The 17,914-nt window shown below is 46.7% G+C and overlaps 1 protein-coding gene across 6 annotated transcripts in view; it reads left to right on the forward strand.

Annotated features, from left to right (window-relative positions):
- ADAMTS17 (ADAM metallopeptidase with thrombospondin type 1 motif 17) overlaps window positions 1-17,914 on the forward strand; it is a 363,335-nt gene that overhangs the window by 74,604 nt on the left and 270,817 nt on the right. For all 6 annotated transcript variants that reach the window (XM_050799681.1, XM_050799677.1, XM_050799676.1 and 3 more), the window contains 3 exons: window positions 2,337-2,420; window positions 3,136-3,293; window positions 10,576-10,619. In XM_050799681.1, coding sequence (XP_050655638.1) covers window positions 2,337-2,420; window positions 3,136-3,293; window positions 10,576-10,619 — 286 coding nt within the window. The remainder of the gene's footprint in view (window positions 1-2,336; window positions 2,421-3,135; window positions 3,294-10,575; window positions 10,620-17,914) is intronic.

Raw genomic sequence — 17,914 nt, forward strand, 5'->3', positions numbered from 1 at the left:
ATCTCCCATCTTTTTAGTGGCATTTGTTCTAAGGGAGGTGACTGAGCTTTGGGCTAATGGTGTATGGAGTGCACGTGGCTCTGAACTGTCATCAGCCCGCCAAGGAGAAGATGGGTGATTTTGACAGGGGAGCTTGTTGCTACAGTTTTGTTCTTCCTGAAACTTGCACTGTTCCTTGCAGTCTTTCCTTTTGTGGCATATCAGAATATCACTGAGGATTGCTTTCTCATGTTACTTCTTTAAATCTGTAGTATTCCTTAATGTTTTTGGTTTTGACTGGGGTTGACGTGACAGGCAGTGTTTAGATTGTGCTGTGCAATCTCAATGAACACTGTGCAACTTGAATTTTCTCCCTCATAACTTCAGGTTTTCATTCTTCCTAATTTTCATGTTTTGAGCTGAAATTTACCAGTTTAGACCCAATTCTGATGCTGAATATTTTAGGGAAGATTTGAATGACAGCCATTGGATGGTTCTGGAACTATCAAAACAGGAACAAGTTAGGTGCCTCCCCCTTCCTCTCCCAGGCTTGGAGATAGGTAATGAATGCATGACTTCAGAACTGGCTTGTGGATGGTCCAGTATTAAGAAAACGACAGCTAGTTCTTGAGGAAAGGAGATTTTGAAAATAACAAAAGTGAGAACAGAACAACTGGATGTGTTCTATTTTTCCTTGTGTGAAGGAATATTACGTCACACAAAGATAGGGTTTTTTTTTTTTTTTTTTAACTGTAATGGTTTTCAAAGAGTAAAATTCAAGCAGTGACACAGCTGATTCCTTTGTCACGGAGATGCTCAAACACTGCGTGCCTGGCTTCTAGCACTTGTGGGCTGGGTGCGGCCGTGTTGAGCGGCTCCACTTGGCCTGAGTTGACCCTGGCGATGCTGTCTACCGAGCTCGTCGCTTGCTGCTGCTGCTGATGTATTGATAGCGTGAACACAGCACCAGCTGGAGAAAGTTTTAATGTTCCTGCTAGAAAATTCTCCCTCCTGGGTTATGTCTATAGGTAAAAACCAAGTAGAATATTCAAAAGATTCTCATTCTTGTTCCCTCCACACCTTCCAACCGCCACCGCCTTTAGTACGCTATTCACGTACCTCTTGCAATCCTGCTTTCTCCGTGTTGCGGAAAAGGAACTCGGCAGAGTCATAATGACCTGGGGCTTGTCAGCTGCAGTGGGCTTCTTCCATCCACGTCAACTTTGACTCCTTCGCCTTATTCCAGGTTTCCCTTCTCTTCCTCTTGAATCGCTTTCCTGTGACTGCTTGATGTTGAGGTCCTTACGATTAAGTTCTGCAACAAGATATGCAAAATTAAGAAAGATAGGTCCTTTTCTGTTACTGCAGTTTATTTCAGTAACAAACTTTGGTTACAATGGGACTTGAGGAAATAAAGAAGGAATGTAGACCTTTGGCTGGACAGGGCTGAGTTTGAATCAAACCATTGTGACTGGCTGTGGGTCTCACACAGGTGGCTTTACCTCAATGAACTGATTTCCCTGTTTCCCAGCTGAGAGTGGTGGAGATGCCCGCCTTGGTGGGATGTGGCAAGGGTTAGCAGTGACACAGGCTGGCGTTCAGCAGCAGGCATCTGTCTCCCCCAGCCCCTTCATGAAGGTCCCTTTAAGCCCCAGGCACGAAAGCCCGGAATGGAAGTTTTCAGCCTTCTGGCCTTTCTTTTTTTCAAAACCACCTTTCCTATGTGTGTGTGTGTGTTTTTTAACCAACTATTTCCAGCTTAGCTTTATACATATACATAAGCATACTGTATATGTATGTTTGCACACATGTGTATGATTCTAGAGGTTTCTCTTATCTACATTTTTCTTTTGGCAAATCCATTTTTAAGGACATTTTTGGCTTTCCTGGACAACTTTTTAAATAAAATCTGGGATATGTTTCTCACATATGTATTTTTCGTTCCAATAAGACTTTATGTATGGACACTGACATTTGAATTTCACGTAATTATTCTTTAGTTTTTTTTTAGTACTGGAAGAATACAACCTATATTTTTAATGTTGATTTTTAAATTTTTTTATGAATGGAATTTGTATTTTAGAATAATTTAAGATGTACAGAAAAATTGATCAGTTAGTACAGAGAACTGCCATACATAGTTTCCCCATTATGAGCCTCTCATATTAGAATGGCATGTTTGTTGTAATTAATGCACCAGTACTGATGCAGTGTTATAAACTAAAGTCTATGCTTTATTTCTATTTCCTTATTTTTACATAATCTCTTTTCTGTGTCCCAAGTTCCCATTCAGGATACTACTGTATTTTAAAAATTTTTTATCTTTATATCTTTATTTCTTTCTTCTGTCTTGATAGGTATACAATATGTTTCAGCACCAGAGCCTGGGGATTAAAATTAACATTCAAGTGACCAAGCTTGTCCTGCTACGACAACGTCCCGTAAGTCCCACAGGCACCTTTCAAGCATGCAGAAAATGTGGCTGGCCTGGAGCTTCCCAATTGCTGTTGAATGCTAAGCAGGGCTCCAGGGAGTTGCTGGTGTCCGTCACCCTCTGTGGCTTTGCCAGTGTGAGAGGAAAGCCGGCATCAGTACTGGAAGCATGGTGTGAGGGTGGGCTGCTGAGAATCTCAAGGAACCCTAAGCAGTGAGCCCACATGCATCCCCCTCCACTCCCGGAGGGTCTCGTATGGAGTCTCTAGTACATGTGCAAAAGCTTGATGACGAGGTCTCTGGCATCGTGGCTTCCCTTCTGAAACTACATTAGAGCTTCGACCCCAGTTTGGGTTCACAGCAGCATTCTTTTCTGGTCTTTCAATGGCACGCCTTCCCACACGCTGATGTTACCTCCAAGTCAAGCCATCACCATGAGACTGAGGGAGCATTGTGTGGTTTGGGATACTGTTCTGTTTGCAGAAAATAAGATGCTTTATTAAAAAACAACATAGTCTTCATTTGCACCTATATAAGGCCCCTGATGGTCTCTCTGGATCTATGCCATATACCCACTGGCATTAGGCTTTTCTTCGAGGGCAGTGAGTCATCAAATGATGTCTCAGTGAGCGACTGCCTCCACCTTAACATCCTTGCCATAGTCTGGATATAAACTCTGGCCTCCCAGGCGTTTGTGTCTCTAACTGTCCCGATTTCTTTTAGGCTAAGTTGTCCATTGGGCACCATGGTGAGCGGTCCCTGGAGAGCTTCTGTCACTGGCAGAACGAGGAGTATGGAGGAGCACGGTACCTTGGCAATAACCAGGTTCCCGGCGGGAAGGACGACCCGCCCCTGGTGGATGCTGCTGTGTTTGTGACCAGGTAAGACAGGATTTGGCCTGTAGCTGACATGCGAAAGGAAAGAGATGTTTCCCTTCAGAGAGGAAATAGGCATGTTATTAAGGATTCAGGCTTGGAAATCAGACCTTGGGCCACCTGTCTGGGCTTTGGTTTCCTCATTAGTAAGTGGGGGTTAACGGTGGTATCTACCTTTGAGGGAAGTACGATGCCTGGGCATGTAGCTGTGTCCCTCTTTGTCCCTCCTCCATTGTCACATGGTGTTCTCCCTGCGTGTCTCTCTGTCCAGACTTCCCTCTTCCTATAAAGATGACAGTCATAGGATTTGGGCTCACCTTACTCCAGTGTGACCGCATCTTACCTTGATTCCACCTGCAGTGACCCTTTGTCCACGAAGGGTCACATTCACAGGTACTGAGGGTCAGGACTTGGACCATTTCTTTTTGGGGGATACAACTATTGTGTGTTGTTGATGTTGATGTGGCTATATCATTTTTTTCTTATGTTTCAACCCTCTTTGAGGAACACTGATTTTTCTTTGGTTGCTTTACTTTAATAATGTAAACAAAATGTGTTACATGTTCATACCAAAACTCTCCCTTTACAAGAAACACAGAAATATTCCTTAATAACTTAATCCATTAGATTAAAAATACCAGCTTTTTATTAGAGTTGCTAAGAATATGTCAACTTTGAATTTTAACGACTTTTTTTAATTTAAAGAAACTACTTTCCAAACTGCATGCTTGCTTTTCCTCTGTGAATTTGGACGTAAAGTTGTGGAAGGGGGAATTTTATCGTATCTTTAGCTTGGGGGCAGTTCGTTTCTCCACAAAAAGGTTTTTTTGTTTTGTTTTTTGTTTTTTGAGACAGAGTCTCCTCTGTTGCCCGGGCTCGAGTGCAGTGTGATGCAATCTTGGCTCACTGCAACCTCTGCCTCCTGGGTGCAAGCGATTCTCCTGCCTCAGCCTCCTGAGTAGCTGGGATTACAGACGTGTGCCACCACACCTGGCTAATTTTTGTATTTTTATTAGAGAGGGGGTTTCACCATGTTGGCCAGGCTGGTCTGGAATGCCTGACCTCAGGTGATCTGCCCGCCTCGACCTCCCAAAGTACTAGGATTACGGGTGTGAGCCACCACGCCTGGCCCTCCACAAAGAGTTAAATCTCACTTAACATTTGGTTTTGAGTCAAGAAAGGCTTTTGGTTGCATTTCTTAGGCCATGTGCTACAAACTCTGAGCCCCATGATGTCTCAGTCATCTGGGGAAGTTCTGTGACCCCAGCCCCAGACACCGGACAATACAGTTTTCATTCCTTTCAAAAATCCCAGAATAGGCCAGGCGCGGTGGCTCACGCCTGTAATTCCAGCACTTTGGGAGGCTGAGGCAGGCAGATCACCTGAGGTCAGGAGTCTGAGACCAGCTTGGCCAACATTAAAAAACCCCATATCTACTAAAAATACAAAAATTAGCTGAGCTTGGTGGTGCACACTTGCCCAGCTACTTGGGAGGCTGAGGCAGGAGAATTGCTTGAACCCGGGAGGCAGAGGTTACAGTGAGCTGAGATCATGCCATTGCACTCCAGCCTGGGTGACAAGAGCAAAGCTCTGTCTCAAAAAAAAAAAAAAAATTCCTACAATAGACACAAGGCCACCACCCATTACCAAATAGATGCCTGCTCACTCCAGTGGATGGTTCGTCGATTGCCAGCCCTCAGTATGCTTCGTTACACATTTAACAGTGTGCTTTGTAGTGTGCCAATCCCTTAGGAGAACACTTGCTGCTTCTACAGGATATGATTAAATATATAATCCATATATAAGTTCTATCATAGACAATCAGAATTATTGAAGAGACATTTTAGAAAAAGTCTGTTTAATAATTCTGATTGTCTGTAACATGGCTAATGCAGTAGCAGGCATCAGGGACCAAGGGATGAACATGACCTGGTTCATGCTTTTGACCTGGACTTGCCCACTCCAGTGAGCACTGGGCGCCTTCCCCAAGAGCAGTGGCTGCCCACACTCACTGGCCAGAGGCTGCTGTTGCTCGAGGCACTCTGCAATGGCATTTGGGGACTGTGAGACTTTCTGTAGAATACCCCAGGTGTCATAGCATTCAGGTTAAGGGTACCATGATTTGAGAGTGGATTCGATTTGGGGAGCAAGCAGGAGTCCTTGGGAACCGTGTCTGTGCATGATCATAAGTAAATGGAGCTGATTTTCCAAATGGTAATTATATTTGGTCTGAAAGACTTTCCTAGAGAGGAACTCTAAACAACATCATCTGTGGAATATGCAGCTAAACTCCCAAGGTTTCTACTTTGAAAATAGATTTTATAAATACTATAGAAAATCTATAATTTCTGGTGTTTTGTTAAAAAAAATTAGTAGCTTATGATAATTTTCTCTATATCGGAAGAAGTTTTCTCTTTCCTGCTATTTCCTTTCATTGAGCGGAGAAAGCACTTGTAAGTAGTCTGCATTTGGGGATGAATGGCATTTTTTTAGAGGCAATAAATGTCACCAAGATGACTGTTGACAAGACATCTGTATTAGCCCTTTTACAAAGAGACCTCGGCAGTCATGACGCACCCTCAGTGCAAAGATGCTGTGAGTTAGACTTTCTTTTCATTTTTCGCCCTTCTCACTTACCACAGAGGAAATATTTTGTGTAAAAATGTTCTTTTCTACACCTCGCACTTTTTACAGTGGCTACTGTAAAACAAAATGATACAGTTTTCTGTGTCCCCACCCAAATCTCATCTTGAATTCCCACATATTGTGGGAGGGACCTGGTAGGAGGTAATTGCATCATGGGGGCAGGTCTTTCTTGTCCTGTTCTCGGGATCGTGAAGAAGTCTCACAAGATCTGATTGTATAAGGGGGTGTTTCCCTACACAAGCTCTCTTCCCGTCTGCTGCCATGTGAGATGTGCCTTTCACCTTCCACCATGATTGTGAGGCCTCCCCAGCCACGTGGAACTGTAAGCCCATTAAACCTCTTTCTTTTGTAAATTGCCCATTCTTGGGTATGTCTTTATCAGCGGTGTGAAAATGGACTAATACACAGAACAATGGAAAATAACAAGTGTTGCAAGAATGTGGAGAAATTGGAACTCTTTTGTGCACCATTGGTGGGAATGTAAAACGGTACAGCCACAATAGAAAACCAGATGATGGTTCCTCAAAAACTCAAAACTAGAGTTACCATATGATCCCACTTCTGAACCCAAAAGAACTGAAATTCAAAATAGTTGAAAGCAGAGACTCTGATATTTGAACACTCATGTTCATAGCAACATTATTCATGACAGCCAAAAGGTGGGAGTGACCTATATGTCCATCGATGGATGAATGGGTAAACAAATATGCTATATATACACAAGGGAATATTACTCAGCCTTAAAAAGGAAGGAGATTGTGACACATGCTACGACATGGATGAACCTCAAGGACAAATACTGCATGATTCCACTTACGTGAGGTACTTACAGTAGTCGGATTCATAGAGACAAAGAATGGTGGTTGCCAGAGGCTGGGGAGAAGGGAGAATGGGGAGTTATTTCATGGGTGCAGAGTTTCAGTGTGGGATGACAGAAAAGTTTTGGAGGTGGATAGTGGTGATGGTTGCATGACAGTGTGAATTTAATTAACATTACTGAGCTTTACACTCTATGGTTAAGATAGTAAATTTTATGTTCATGTAGCACAATAAAAAAAATTCAGAGTAAAAAGTTCTGTTCTAACTAAACACATTGGAGAGGGATCCTAATTGCATGGGAGTGGTTCTGGGTGAGGATGCTGGGGGCATGGGCAGTGTCTTCATCCAGGGACAGAGAAAACAAGGTTTCGTCAGCTGCAGGCTGCTGGGCTCTGGATGAGGAATGCGATTGGCCTCTTGCATAGCTGTTACCTGTTGCCAGCCCGGGAGCTTGAGCTTTCTTCTGCATTTTGGGCTGACGCCTTGAAGCTACGTGAGCAATCACAGTCCCTCTCACCTGCTGCCGTGGAGCTGCTCGACTGAACAGATCAGTGCACGTCCTGTCTTCTGGGTCCTCGCAGATGTTAAATTGAGGATCTCCTTCAAGGACGGGGGAGGCAGCTCTGGAGTCGGGCAGGAAGCTGAGTTGGCCAGGAATCCTTGTTTAATGACTAGAGGTAAAGAGCTGCAATTCCCTAGGTTGAGATAATAATGGGCTGATGTTTTCACAAGGAGATTGGGTGCGAGGCAGCTGCCGCCCTGGAGAAGCTGTCCTTTCCTCCCACTGTAACCCGAGCTGAGGCTGCACAGGCCTGGCTGTGCTCAGGGGACAGCTTCCAGGTCCTGAGCTAGGACTGGCCAATGTGAGGGTTTCCTCCCGTTTAAGGTTCTTTTTTCACCTTCCGGGCTGTAACCAAGCCGAACCGTGTATTCTCCCAGACATTGCCTGACAAACAGGTGGCTAAGTGGCTGCTGTGGAGAATGTGAGGATGACGTCATGTCCAGCAGGAGCTGCTGAGCCAGAAGCGGTGGAAGCTGGGTTTTCTGCAGCTGTGGCTGGGACTAGAAAGGACCCCTGAATGGACTGGGCCTGGGGCCACACGGAGCCCACACAGACGCCAGGGCTCAGGGGGCCTCAGCACCTAGGAGGGCTTCACCTTGGGCTCCACATCTGACCCAGAAAGCTGAGAACTCAGAGAACTCCTCCCTGGAGTCAAGAACTCCTCCTTGAGCCTGGGCCTGTGCTCCGGGTGAGAGTGCCTGAAAGGCGCCACAGCAGACACAGCTGGCCCAAAGCTGTACCACCAGGATCCCTCTGGCCAGACCTTCCCCTCCAGCGTAATACCATCTAACTCCTTGGGACACCCTTCCCTTCACCTTCTGCCAAGGGACCCTCTTGCCAGGCTTTGCTTGTGGTGAGGTCCCAGTAAGTATCCGTGGAACTTGGTGTTATGCTCCCAGGCTTCCAATGCTGGTGAGGCCATGGCTGCTGGGTAGCTTGCAGGACCCCTTGAAAGGATCTGGAAACGTCAGTCAATTAATGAAATAATTTATTGAGTCCCAACTGTATGCCTGGCTGTGAGTTATGCACAGGACGACCTGTGTAACTTGTGGTGCCCCCTGCAAAATGAAAACATGGGACCCCGCGACAGCAGAGCGTTAGCCCAGGTCATGGGTCAGACACCCACAAAGCCAGCCCTGTCATGCAGATCCACGTCAGCCTCGAGGAATGCACCTTGGAGTTTCAATGGATGTCGGGACTGGGAGCCGAGTCTAGCCCTCACTTTTTTCATTCCTGAAGTGAACGCTACAGTCCCTGCTTGGCGGTTTGACATGAGTTGGCAGTGGGATGACATAAAAAGTGGATGCCCCTGATAATGAATGGAACAAAGCCAGGTTCCCTGGAGATAAAGCCGCCCCTGCAGGCAGGTGGCTTGCTGCTTCTCTTCTGAGAAAGGACCTTGAATGGGAAGGATAGAGATTCAGACTCAGCTGACCTTTTCAAGACAGGCCTCTGAGTGTAGCTCTCCCTCCCTGAGCTGAACACACCTCTTCCTCAGGTGAAGCAGTGGGTGGTGCCTCGGGGTCTGTCATTGGAGACTGCCTGTTTCCCCTCAGGGCGGCCATTAGATCGGAGAACGCGCGGAGGTGGAGTCCTCCTCAGCCAGAGGGCTGGCTCTCTGCAAAATGGCGCCTGCCTTGGCCTTGGCCAGCAGCTTCATTTCTCTTCTGTCAGACTGAGGCCTGGGTCCCTTTCTCGCTTTGCCCAGCTGAGGCAATGGGGCAAAGCTTTAAACATATACTGTTCACAACTCTGAGAAACCCTGGAGCAAGGTCCTGGGCCAGCCTGGTCTTTGTATGAATGTGTGTGTGTGCGTGTGCGCGCGTGTGCCGCTCAAAACACCAGAATTGGGAAGGGTGCTGAATATTGGGCTGGGGCTAGACAGGTATTGGGCCAGTGAGAACATCTATGCCCCTAATTTTATTTGGTTTCCCCTCTGCCGGTGTTGCTTCTGTTGCCTATTCCTTCATCTTCTAAAATGGAGTCTGATGGAAAAATCGAGTCACTAGGCCTTTTCATCTCTTTATGATAATCCTCCATTTCCCTGAAAGTTCCCTTGGTTTTGGAGTGAGGTTATGAAATGTGTGGATCTCAAGCGTTCTTTGGGCCCTGAGAGAAGATGGGTGTGGGGCCTGGGAGGGGCCATGTCTGGGCCAGGTTGTGGCTCCTCACAGGGCTCCCAGGCTGAGTCCTGCCCCAGCCAACCCTCCGTGGTCGACCCCTGACCATGGAACTTATAAAGAACCATAGGAATGCTCCAGCATTAGGAAAGAAGAGCCCAGACCCCTGACTTCCCCACAGGAAGCCAGATGAACCCCTTGTACCTGCAGAACCAGAGCTGGATCAGGTTTCAAGCATCTTTGCTGTCTCACTGGTCCACAGATGCCCACCCACCCAGGGGATCCTGGGGAGCTTTAAGGAATACAGTTTTTTAATCCTTCAACTTTTAAGTTCTGGGTTACATGTGCAGGATGTGCAGGTTCTTTACATAGGTAAACATGAGCCATGGTGGTTTGCAGCACAGATCAACCCATCACCTAGGTATTAAGCCTGGCATCCTTTAGCTATTCTTCCTCATGCTCTCCCTCTCCCTGAGCCCCCTTCACCCGGCTGACCCTGGTGTGTGTGTACAACCATGTGTCCATGTGTTCTCATCATTCAGCTCCCACTTACAAGTGAGAACATGTAGTGTTTGCTTTTCTGTTCCTGCGTTAGTTTGCTGAGGATAATGGCCTCCAGCTCCATCCATGTCTCTGCAAAGAATATGATCTCATTCCTTTTTATGGCTGCATAGTAGAGGAATACAGTTTTTAGAGATGACTTTTTGTTGTCTTCTCGTTAAAGTGATGCATGGTCATTACAGCATCAAAAACCAGTTGCTGCCCAAGTAGAGTAGCTTGGGGAAGCCACTGCAGTTGGATGCTATTGTCTGAGAATTGTCTCTGATCAGTGACTTGGCAAACATCTTCCAAAACATTTTCAGCTGCTGAAAGGAGTCCTTCCAGCAACTGTTATATATAGAATAGTTCATCTGTAAAAGAAGATTCTCATGTGGGGTAAGTGGACCTACCCCTGGGAAATGTGGATGGGTTACTGTTGCCAAACGCTGCTGTTTGTTATCATTCACTGTGGCCTGTGACCACTGGAACAATAACATTGCAGGATGACTACTTGAGGTTAATTGACAGTGTTTTCTTCTTCCAGTCTTGGGGATACTGCATATACCTGATAATGGCTTTCTTTTTTTTTTTTTTTTTTTAGGACAGATTTCTGTGTACACAAAGATGAACCGTGTGACACTGTTGGTAAGTTTAGAGTTGAAATAATAATCTAAGGGGCTGATACACCCTGGGAGAATCTGGAGACTTCTTGATCACAGTGGAGGAGCTGTCCTCAAACAAGCACTGCACATTCTGTTGCCTTCCTTCTTGTAAGCTGGTCTTTGACTTTCCTTTTGCTATTTTCCTGAAATGTTTTTAAGTTATTTATGGCAGAAGGCATTAGATGAAGAAGCTATGAAGAGTGACACCAAGGGGAAGAGCCACCAGGCTGTTTGAAGGGGTCTGCAGTTGGGGTTGCATTTGGCTCTGAGCATTTTGGTCACCCAGGCAGGAGAGGCAGCCTACCAAGTTACACAGCTGTGGTCATGAGATGGAAGCTTAGCAGTTTGTTCTCATGCATGCAAATGACCTTTATTGAGCTTTACCCTTTACCTTGGTGCCAGGCTCCTCGCTTTTTAGTGACTAAAGACAGCACTGAAAATGGCATACAGTGCTGAGAAAACCTCCTTTCCTTCTTCCCCTTCCCTTCCTCCTCTCCCTTTCCCTCTCTCACCTTCCCCTCCCCCCACCTTCCCCTCCCCCTCTACTTTCCCCTTCCCCTCCCCTCCCCCTTTACTTCTCCTCCCCCTCTACCCTCCCCTCCCCCTCTACCTTCCCCTCCCCCTCTACCTTCCCCTCCCCCTCTACCTTCCCCTCCCCCTCTACCTTCCCCTCCCCCTCTACCTTCCCCTCCGACTCTAACTTTCCCTCCCTCACCTTCCCCTTCACCTGCCATTTTCCTTTGTCTCCTGTCCTCAGTTATGTCTGGTTTGCTCTTGACTTCTCATGGATTTCAAATGGAAACCATTCTTGAGTGTAGGAACACAGTGTTTGGTTAATACAGGCACAATGCCCAGGGTGTTTCCAGTTTTGCCTGCCATAACACAAACCTTTGTTCGTCAGGAGGTCGAAATATAGTATTGCATTGCCAGAATCAAAATTGTGAATCATGTATGTTTAGAATTGTAAAATCGAAGAAAACAGTATAGGTGTGAAAAATATATAATGTTATGAAATTCACATGTTGAAAACCAGAGCTTCTTGTGGAGCCTCGGCAGTGAGTAATCCCAAGCCTTTGTTCTGGCTCTGCCACGTGCCAGCTGGGTGGCTTTGGGTGTGACTCCACTCCGGTTTCTTAATCCATCAAATGATCATTTTGGATTAGGTGACTCACAAGACCCTTCAAAATCTAATGATAGCTACCATTCATGTCACATTTCAGAGTTTACAAAATGATTTTTAATATATTACACTTAATCGGTCCTCTAAACAGATCTGAGAGCAAGGTGTCAAGAAGCAACCAGCCAACTCCTCCTGCTTTGTTATTTGGGGGCTGTCTCCATGAGGGAATTGCTAGCCAAAGGCCATGTGAAGTATGCTTCCCTGGAGGGCTGGCTGACACAGGCCCAGGTCAGGTTGGGGCCATGGAGGCTTATGCGGACTGACCTCTGTCTGTCAACAGGGCTGCCAGGCATGTGCTGTTTCTAGGAGTGGCTGCTCTTTCCCGGGGTTCATGGGTCAGGCATGGCCACAGTACCCCTGTCCAGGGCGCCTCTGCTCCGTGCTCCTCCTGCTTCCTGGCTTGCCCCATGGAGACACAATCTCTCAATCGTGTAGCCCTTGCCTGTACGTCTCCCCTGGAAGCCCCTGAGCAACACAGAGCCCAGCTCTGGCCTCCAGGCTGTGTGTCCTTCAGCACCTGGCACTGGATTGAGAGGCTTGGTCACTCCTGTTGGTTGGTTGATTAAATGAAGAAGAACTGAATGAATGAATGAATGCATGCATACAGGTGAAGGGATTCCAATTCCAGTGTTCGTTAAAACCATATATCCAATGGTGTGGTTTTCTTCCATAGGATTTACAACTAGCTTTCAGTTTCTTTTGAATATATAAAAGTTTTCTCTTTTGATAGGAATATGCCATTAATTGTGATTATATCCTGTGTTCAGGCCCCTGGTGAAGAGCAGGCAGCTGCTTCAAATCAAGCATCTTCTCCTTTCCTAAGCCACATCACCATACTACTTTTTATTGGTTTGCTTGGGCTGCCATAACAAAATGCCACACAAACTGAGTGGCTTCAACAACAGAAATGTGTTGTCTCACAGATCTGGAGGCTAGAAGTCCTAGATCCAGGTGTCGGCAGATTTGGCCTCTCCTGAGGCCTCTCCCCTTGGCTGTAGCTAGCTGCCTTCTCCTGTGTCCTCTTGTGGCCTTTCCTCTGTGTGTGCACCTGCCTGTTGTCTCTCCTCCTTGCAAGGACACCAGTCATACTGGCCTAGAGCCCCACCTCTGTGACCTCATATAACCTTAATTAGCTTTTGTTGTTGTTGTTGAGATAGTCTTGCTCTGTTGTCCAGGCTGTAGTGCAGTGGCACGATCTTGGCTTACTGCAACCTCTGCCTCCTGGGTTCAAGCAATTCTCCTGCCTCAGCCTCCCGAGTAGGTGGGACTACAGGTGCCTGCCACCATGCCCAACTAATTTTTTTGTAATTTTAGTAGAGACGGGGTTTCACTGTGTTTGCCAGGATGGTGTCGATCTCCTGATCTCATGATCCATCCGCCTCGGCCTCCCAGAGTGCTGGGATTACAGGCGTGAGCCACCGTGCCCGGCCAGCCTTAATTGGCTTTGTAAAGGTCCTCTGTCTACCTATAGTCACATTGGGAGTTATGGTTTCTACATAAGAATTTTGTGGGGACACAAGTCAATCCATAGCACTATTCATTTGATACTTTGCCACATGTTACTAGGGAGCATCTTATGTCCTCGTATCCCCTCCCAGGTGCATACGTCTCACTTCCTTAACAAGAAAGTCCTTTAATGGTCAGGACCGGGTGGAGTCATTGTTCTTCATGTGACAGCTGGTTAGCTGAGGGCAGAACCAGTCCATTTCCTGATCCCCACTGCGTGTTCTTTCTAATATGTCAGTGATTTTCAGCTTCTCCAAAGGAGGAGGTGCCTTTTTTCTTTTTTAAAAAAATTAAACTTATATGGTGTTTTATTAGTATACATTTATTTTAATGTGTCATATTTTGCTTGTACAGATGATTAAACCAGTCAGAACAATGGGATAATTTGATGAACAGAAAAATATAAAAACTGGGGTTATGGCAGTCATATATTGATCTCAGCATCCAATTTATTTATGGACTTTAAAATGTTTTTATTTTGAATAATTATACAGTCACGATAATTGCCAAAAGAGTACAGAGAGGTCTATTGTACCTATCACCCAGCTTTGTCCAGTGGCAACATCTGACGTAACTGCAGTGCACTCTCAGAACCAGGAAATAGATGGACCTGATAGAGTGATCTAGACTACAGCTCTTAATCAGGTTTTACTGGTTTCTGCATGCACTCATCTTTTGGTATGCTTTCGTATAAAGTTCTGTGACGTCTTATTACATGGGCAGCTTTGTCCATCCACCATGACAATCAGGAACAGAAGGTTCCATGGCTGCTGAGATGCCCCCTCGGACTGCCTCTTGAGAGCCACCCCCTGCCACCCTCCACTTCCCTAACTGCTGGCACCCGTTTATCTGTATTCCATGTCTAAGATTTTCTCATCCCAATATCCAGTTGATTTTTCATATTTTGTTTTGATTGCACAGAATGGAAAAATCATCTGAGTCACATAGATGCATGCTTGCCAACGCTAAGAGATTTTCAACAGCTGCCTTGAAACTTCGGGATCCAGCTCGAGCTTGAGATGCTGTGTCTTGAGTTCTGTAGAAAAGGAGCTGTCTGGTACCTCGAGATAACTAGGAAAGCTTTGGGTTGCCAGCGTAGTGTAATTTGGTATATAACAGCGTTTTTTTGTTGTTTTAATTAGGGTGCAGCTCACATATATGTAAAGAGGGCAAAACTTGATGAATTTTTAATTTATGCCTATACTCTTCTTTTTTGGCTTAATCTGGTATTTCTTGAAATCATTTTAAAGCAATATCTTGAATTCTGTTTTAAATCGTGCTTTTTTATACTGCAGTAAAATATACATAACATTTGCCACCAGAAAGCATTTTTAAGTGTACAATCAGTGGCATCCAGTACATCCACCTAGTTGTGCAGTCCTATGCCTCTACTCTTGAAACCACAACACAGATTGAGGTGAAGAATGTCATCAGCCCTCCAGAAGGTTCCTGATGGCCTAACCCCACCGTCAGGAGTCCCCCAAGGGTAACCTGTTCTTGTTAAGTGTTTTAATGAGTGTTTTTAAAATAGTTTAAAATAGATTTCAGAGCTCAGTTTGAATGAAGCACTGCAATAAACTCTGAGGCGCGGTGAGGGTTTGGGGCTTCCATGAAAAATACTCTTCTCTGCATCAGCCCATTTGTCTCCATTGCCCAGTCTGCATTCCTGATTGTGAGGAATGAGCCAAGGGCACCTATCAGAAGGGGGCTGCCACCAGGCTGGGAGACTGGCTTGGAACACAGGCACCACCTGGGGGAGCTCCGGAAGTGGGGAGGCCACTGACATCACATAGAAGTTAGTGGCAAGGCCTGTCTGGTCCATGTGCCACCACGGCTGGGGAGTGACCTCCATCTCCCCAAAACAGCCCAGGGTCCTGTGGTCTGCCCCTCCCCACCCCACGTGTACTGGAGTGAGGGAGATTCTGGCCTTTGGGCTTCCATAGGGGAGGCAACAGCACCTCCCATGAAGAATGCATGTTGAAGGTAAAGGTTCCCGAAGGGGATCACTGTGCTTTAGCCAGGCGGGAGAATGGATGCCAGACAGCCCAAGATGACCAGTGTCCACTGGACCCTTCATATCTTTTGGTGAAGATGAAACACAAGGTTTAGTATCTCTAGGCTTCACAGGGGTGCTAGTGATGTAGGCAAAGTTGGCGTTTCCAAAGCCCTGATTCTCCTGAGCCCTGCAGTGCAGAGGCCTCATCACACTCCTCTGTACTGGGTGGACTTGAGTGAGCAGATGAATGGGCATGCTTTTAAAAAGTCACACCGGGTCCAGGGGTGGTGGCTTATGCCTGTAATCCCAGCACTTTGGGAGACCAAGGTGAGCAGATCACCTGAGGTCAAGAGTTTGAGACCAGCCTGAATAACATGGTGAAACTCCATCTCTACTAAAAATACAAAATTTAGTTAGGCATGGTGGCGGGCACCTGTAATGCCAGCTACTCAGGAGGCTGTGACAGGAGAATCACTAGAACCTGGGAGGTGGAGGTTGCAGTGAGCCGGGATCACACCACTGCACTCCAGCCTGAGCAACAGAGTGAGACTCTGTCTCAAAAAAAAAAAAAAAAAAAAAAAAAAAAGGGTCACACCAGAAGGACCCTTCCTCCTTCCCTCCCTCCTGGCACTGACATGGGCTTCTTAGGCTTCGTTGGAATGGGAAGGAGAGCAAGGATGACCCCTTTGGAATTCTGCTGATCTCCACCTTGGAGGAAGTCACTGTAAGGCAGGAGGATCTGGAACAAGCCACCATCCCCTCACTGAGTGGCCTCCACTCTGCGCATGTCAGACCTTCTCTTTGTGGGGTGTGCTCCTTTCCTCTGTTGAGTTCTTCATCTGGAGCTGTCTGCTTTCCAGCCGCTGTTGTGACATAGGTGCTGTCCTGGGTGAGAAGAGGGTGGTGACAAGACAGGGACGTGGCGGAGGTGAGACCTCGGGAGGTCGTGCCTGCCCTTTGCGTTTCTCTTCCAGATGCATGCCCTCTGGGCCTCTCTCTGGCAGTGGCTGAAGACAGCAGCCGCTTCTCTCCAAGCCTGGCTGGGCAGGCGGGCATCTGAGTGATGCTCAGTGGATGTGGAGCTTTGGTTTTCTCCTACCTGTGCCTCCAAATTGAGCTATGGTGGGTTTTGTGCCAGTGTAAATCAAGCTAGTCTTCTTTTTTCCCCTTGCTTGGTCTCCTAATATTTTTTAATTAATGAAACGGCCTCCCTTTTCCTCGTCCAGTGAAGGGGAGGGGCGATCCTACAGGAGGAAGTGGAGATGTTCCTCCGTTGCAGGCTGAAGGCCGGGTTGATGCTGTAGGGGAGCTTGGAGTCTGGTCTGTGCGCTGGGGCCCAGCGGCCGTGGCTTGAGAGACTCATGGCTTTCCCTGAACTTGGGGGGAAGGACCCCCCTCCTCGAGTCACCCTTGGCACTGGTACCACAGTCTCTGATAGGTTTGGGTGGCCTGAGGGGAGCTTGGTAGATGTGCCCACTGCCCTTCTAGTGTGAGGAAGAGCGTGTGGGTGGAGGAAGTGAGGGTGGGGGATATTGCTGGCCAGGACAGTGGTGTTTGGGAACAAAGCATCGGTTTTGGAAATCTGTGTCAGGCCAGCCCACCAAGAGGCCACAAAACCAAGAGGAGCTGGGGAACTGGCAAGAGGTGAGGGGGAGTGGGTGTGGGTAATGGATGGTGTTGTGTGCTGGACCTGTTGAGTTTTTATTAACTGAATGTGTCAAAGAGGAAGAGAAGCTGTGAACCCTGTGATGTTATCAATTAGGTAAGAAAGAAATGCCTCTTTTTGTGCATGAAAACAAACATATGAAAATGGACCCATCTGACTGTACTTCCTCCCTTCTGCATCAGTCACCCTGTAACCCTTCACTTAGCCCTGGCATCCTTGCTGGTTGGTGCGTAGAACCCTCTGGGGAATTTCTGTCACAAGTGAGCCAACATTTTCTTTGTTACTGTGGTGGTGTTACGTCTTCATTCTGTGAGGGTGGTTTTCAATTTTCAAAGAGGTGTTGAAAGTTTTGCTGGGTGAGGCTGGCAAGTCATGTTTGAGATACAAATAAAGTTTTACTGGCTAGACTACCTCTTGGGTTTCTTTGCTTCTTGGGGCTCTCCTATTTGCTTGTTCCACTGTATTGTTATTCGTCGTAAGCTGACAGAAGGCAAATTTCAATTGTGCTTTAAGATTCTGTGTTAGAAGTAGAGTCTCCAGGCCAAGTGTCGTGGCTCATGCCTGTAATCCCAGCACTTTGGGAGGCCGAGGTGGGTGCATCACTTGAGGTCAGGAGTTCAAGACCAGCCCGGCCAACATGGCAAAACCCTGTCTCTACAAAAAACAAAAAATTAGCTGGGCGTGGTGGTGCATGCCTGTAATCCAAGCTACTCGGGAGGCTGAGACAGGAGAATCACTTGAACCCGGGAAGTGGAGGTTGCAGTGAGCCGAGATCGTGCCACTGCACTCCAGCCTGGGCAACAGAGAGAGAGAGAGAGAGAGAGAGAGAGAGAGAGAGAGAGAGAGAGAGAGAGACACTGTCTCAAAATAAATAAATAAAAAAAATAAATAAATAAATAAATAAATAAATAAATAAAAAGGCAAACCACT

The sequence above is a fragment of the Macaca thibetana genome, chromosome 7, assembly GCF_024542745.1.
Source record: "Macaca thibetana thibetana isolate TM-01 chromosome 7, ASM2454274v1, whole genome shotgun sequence".
Classification (NCBI taxonomy): Eukaryota; Metazoa; Chordata; class Mammalia; order Primates; family Cercopithecidae; genus Macaca; species Macaca thibetana.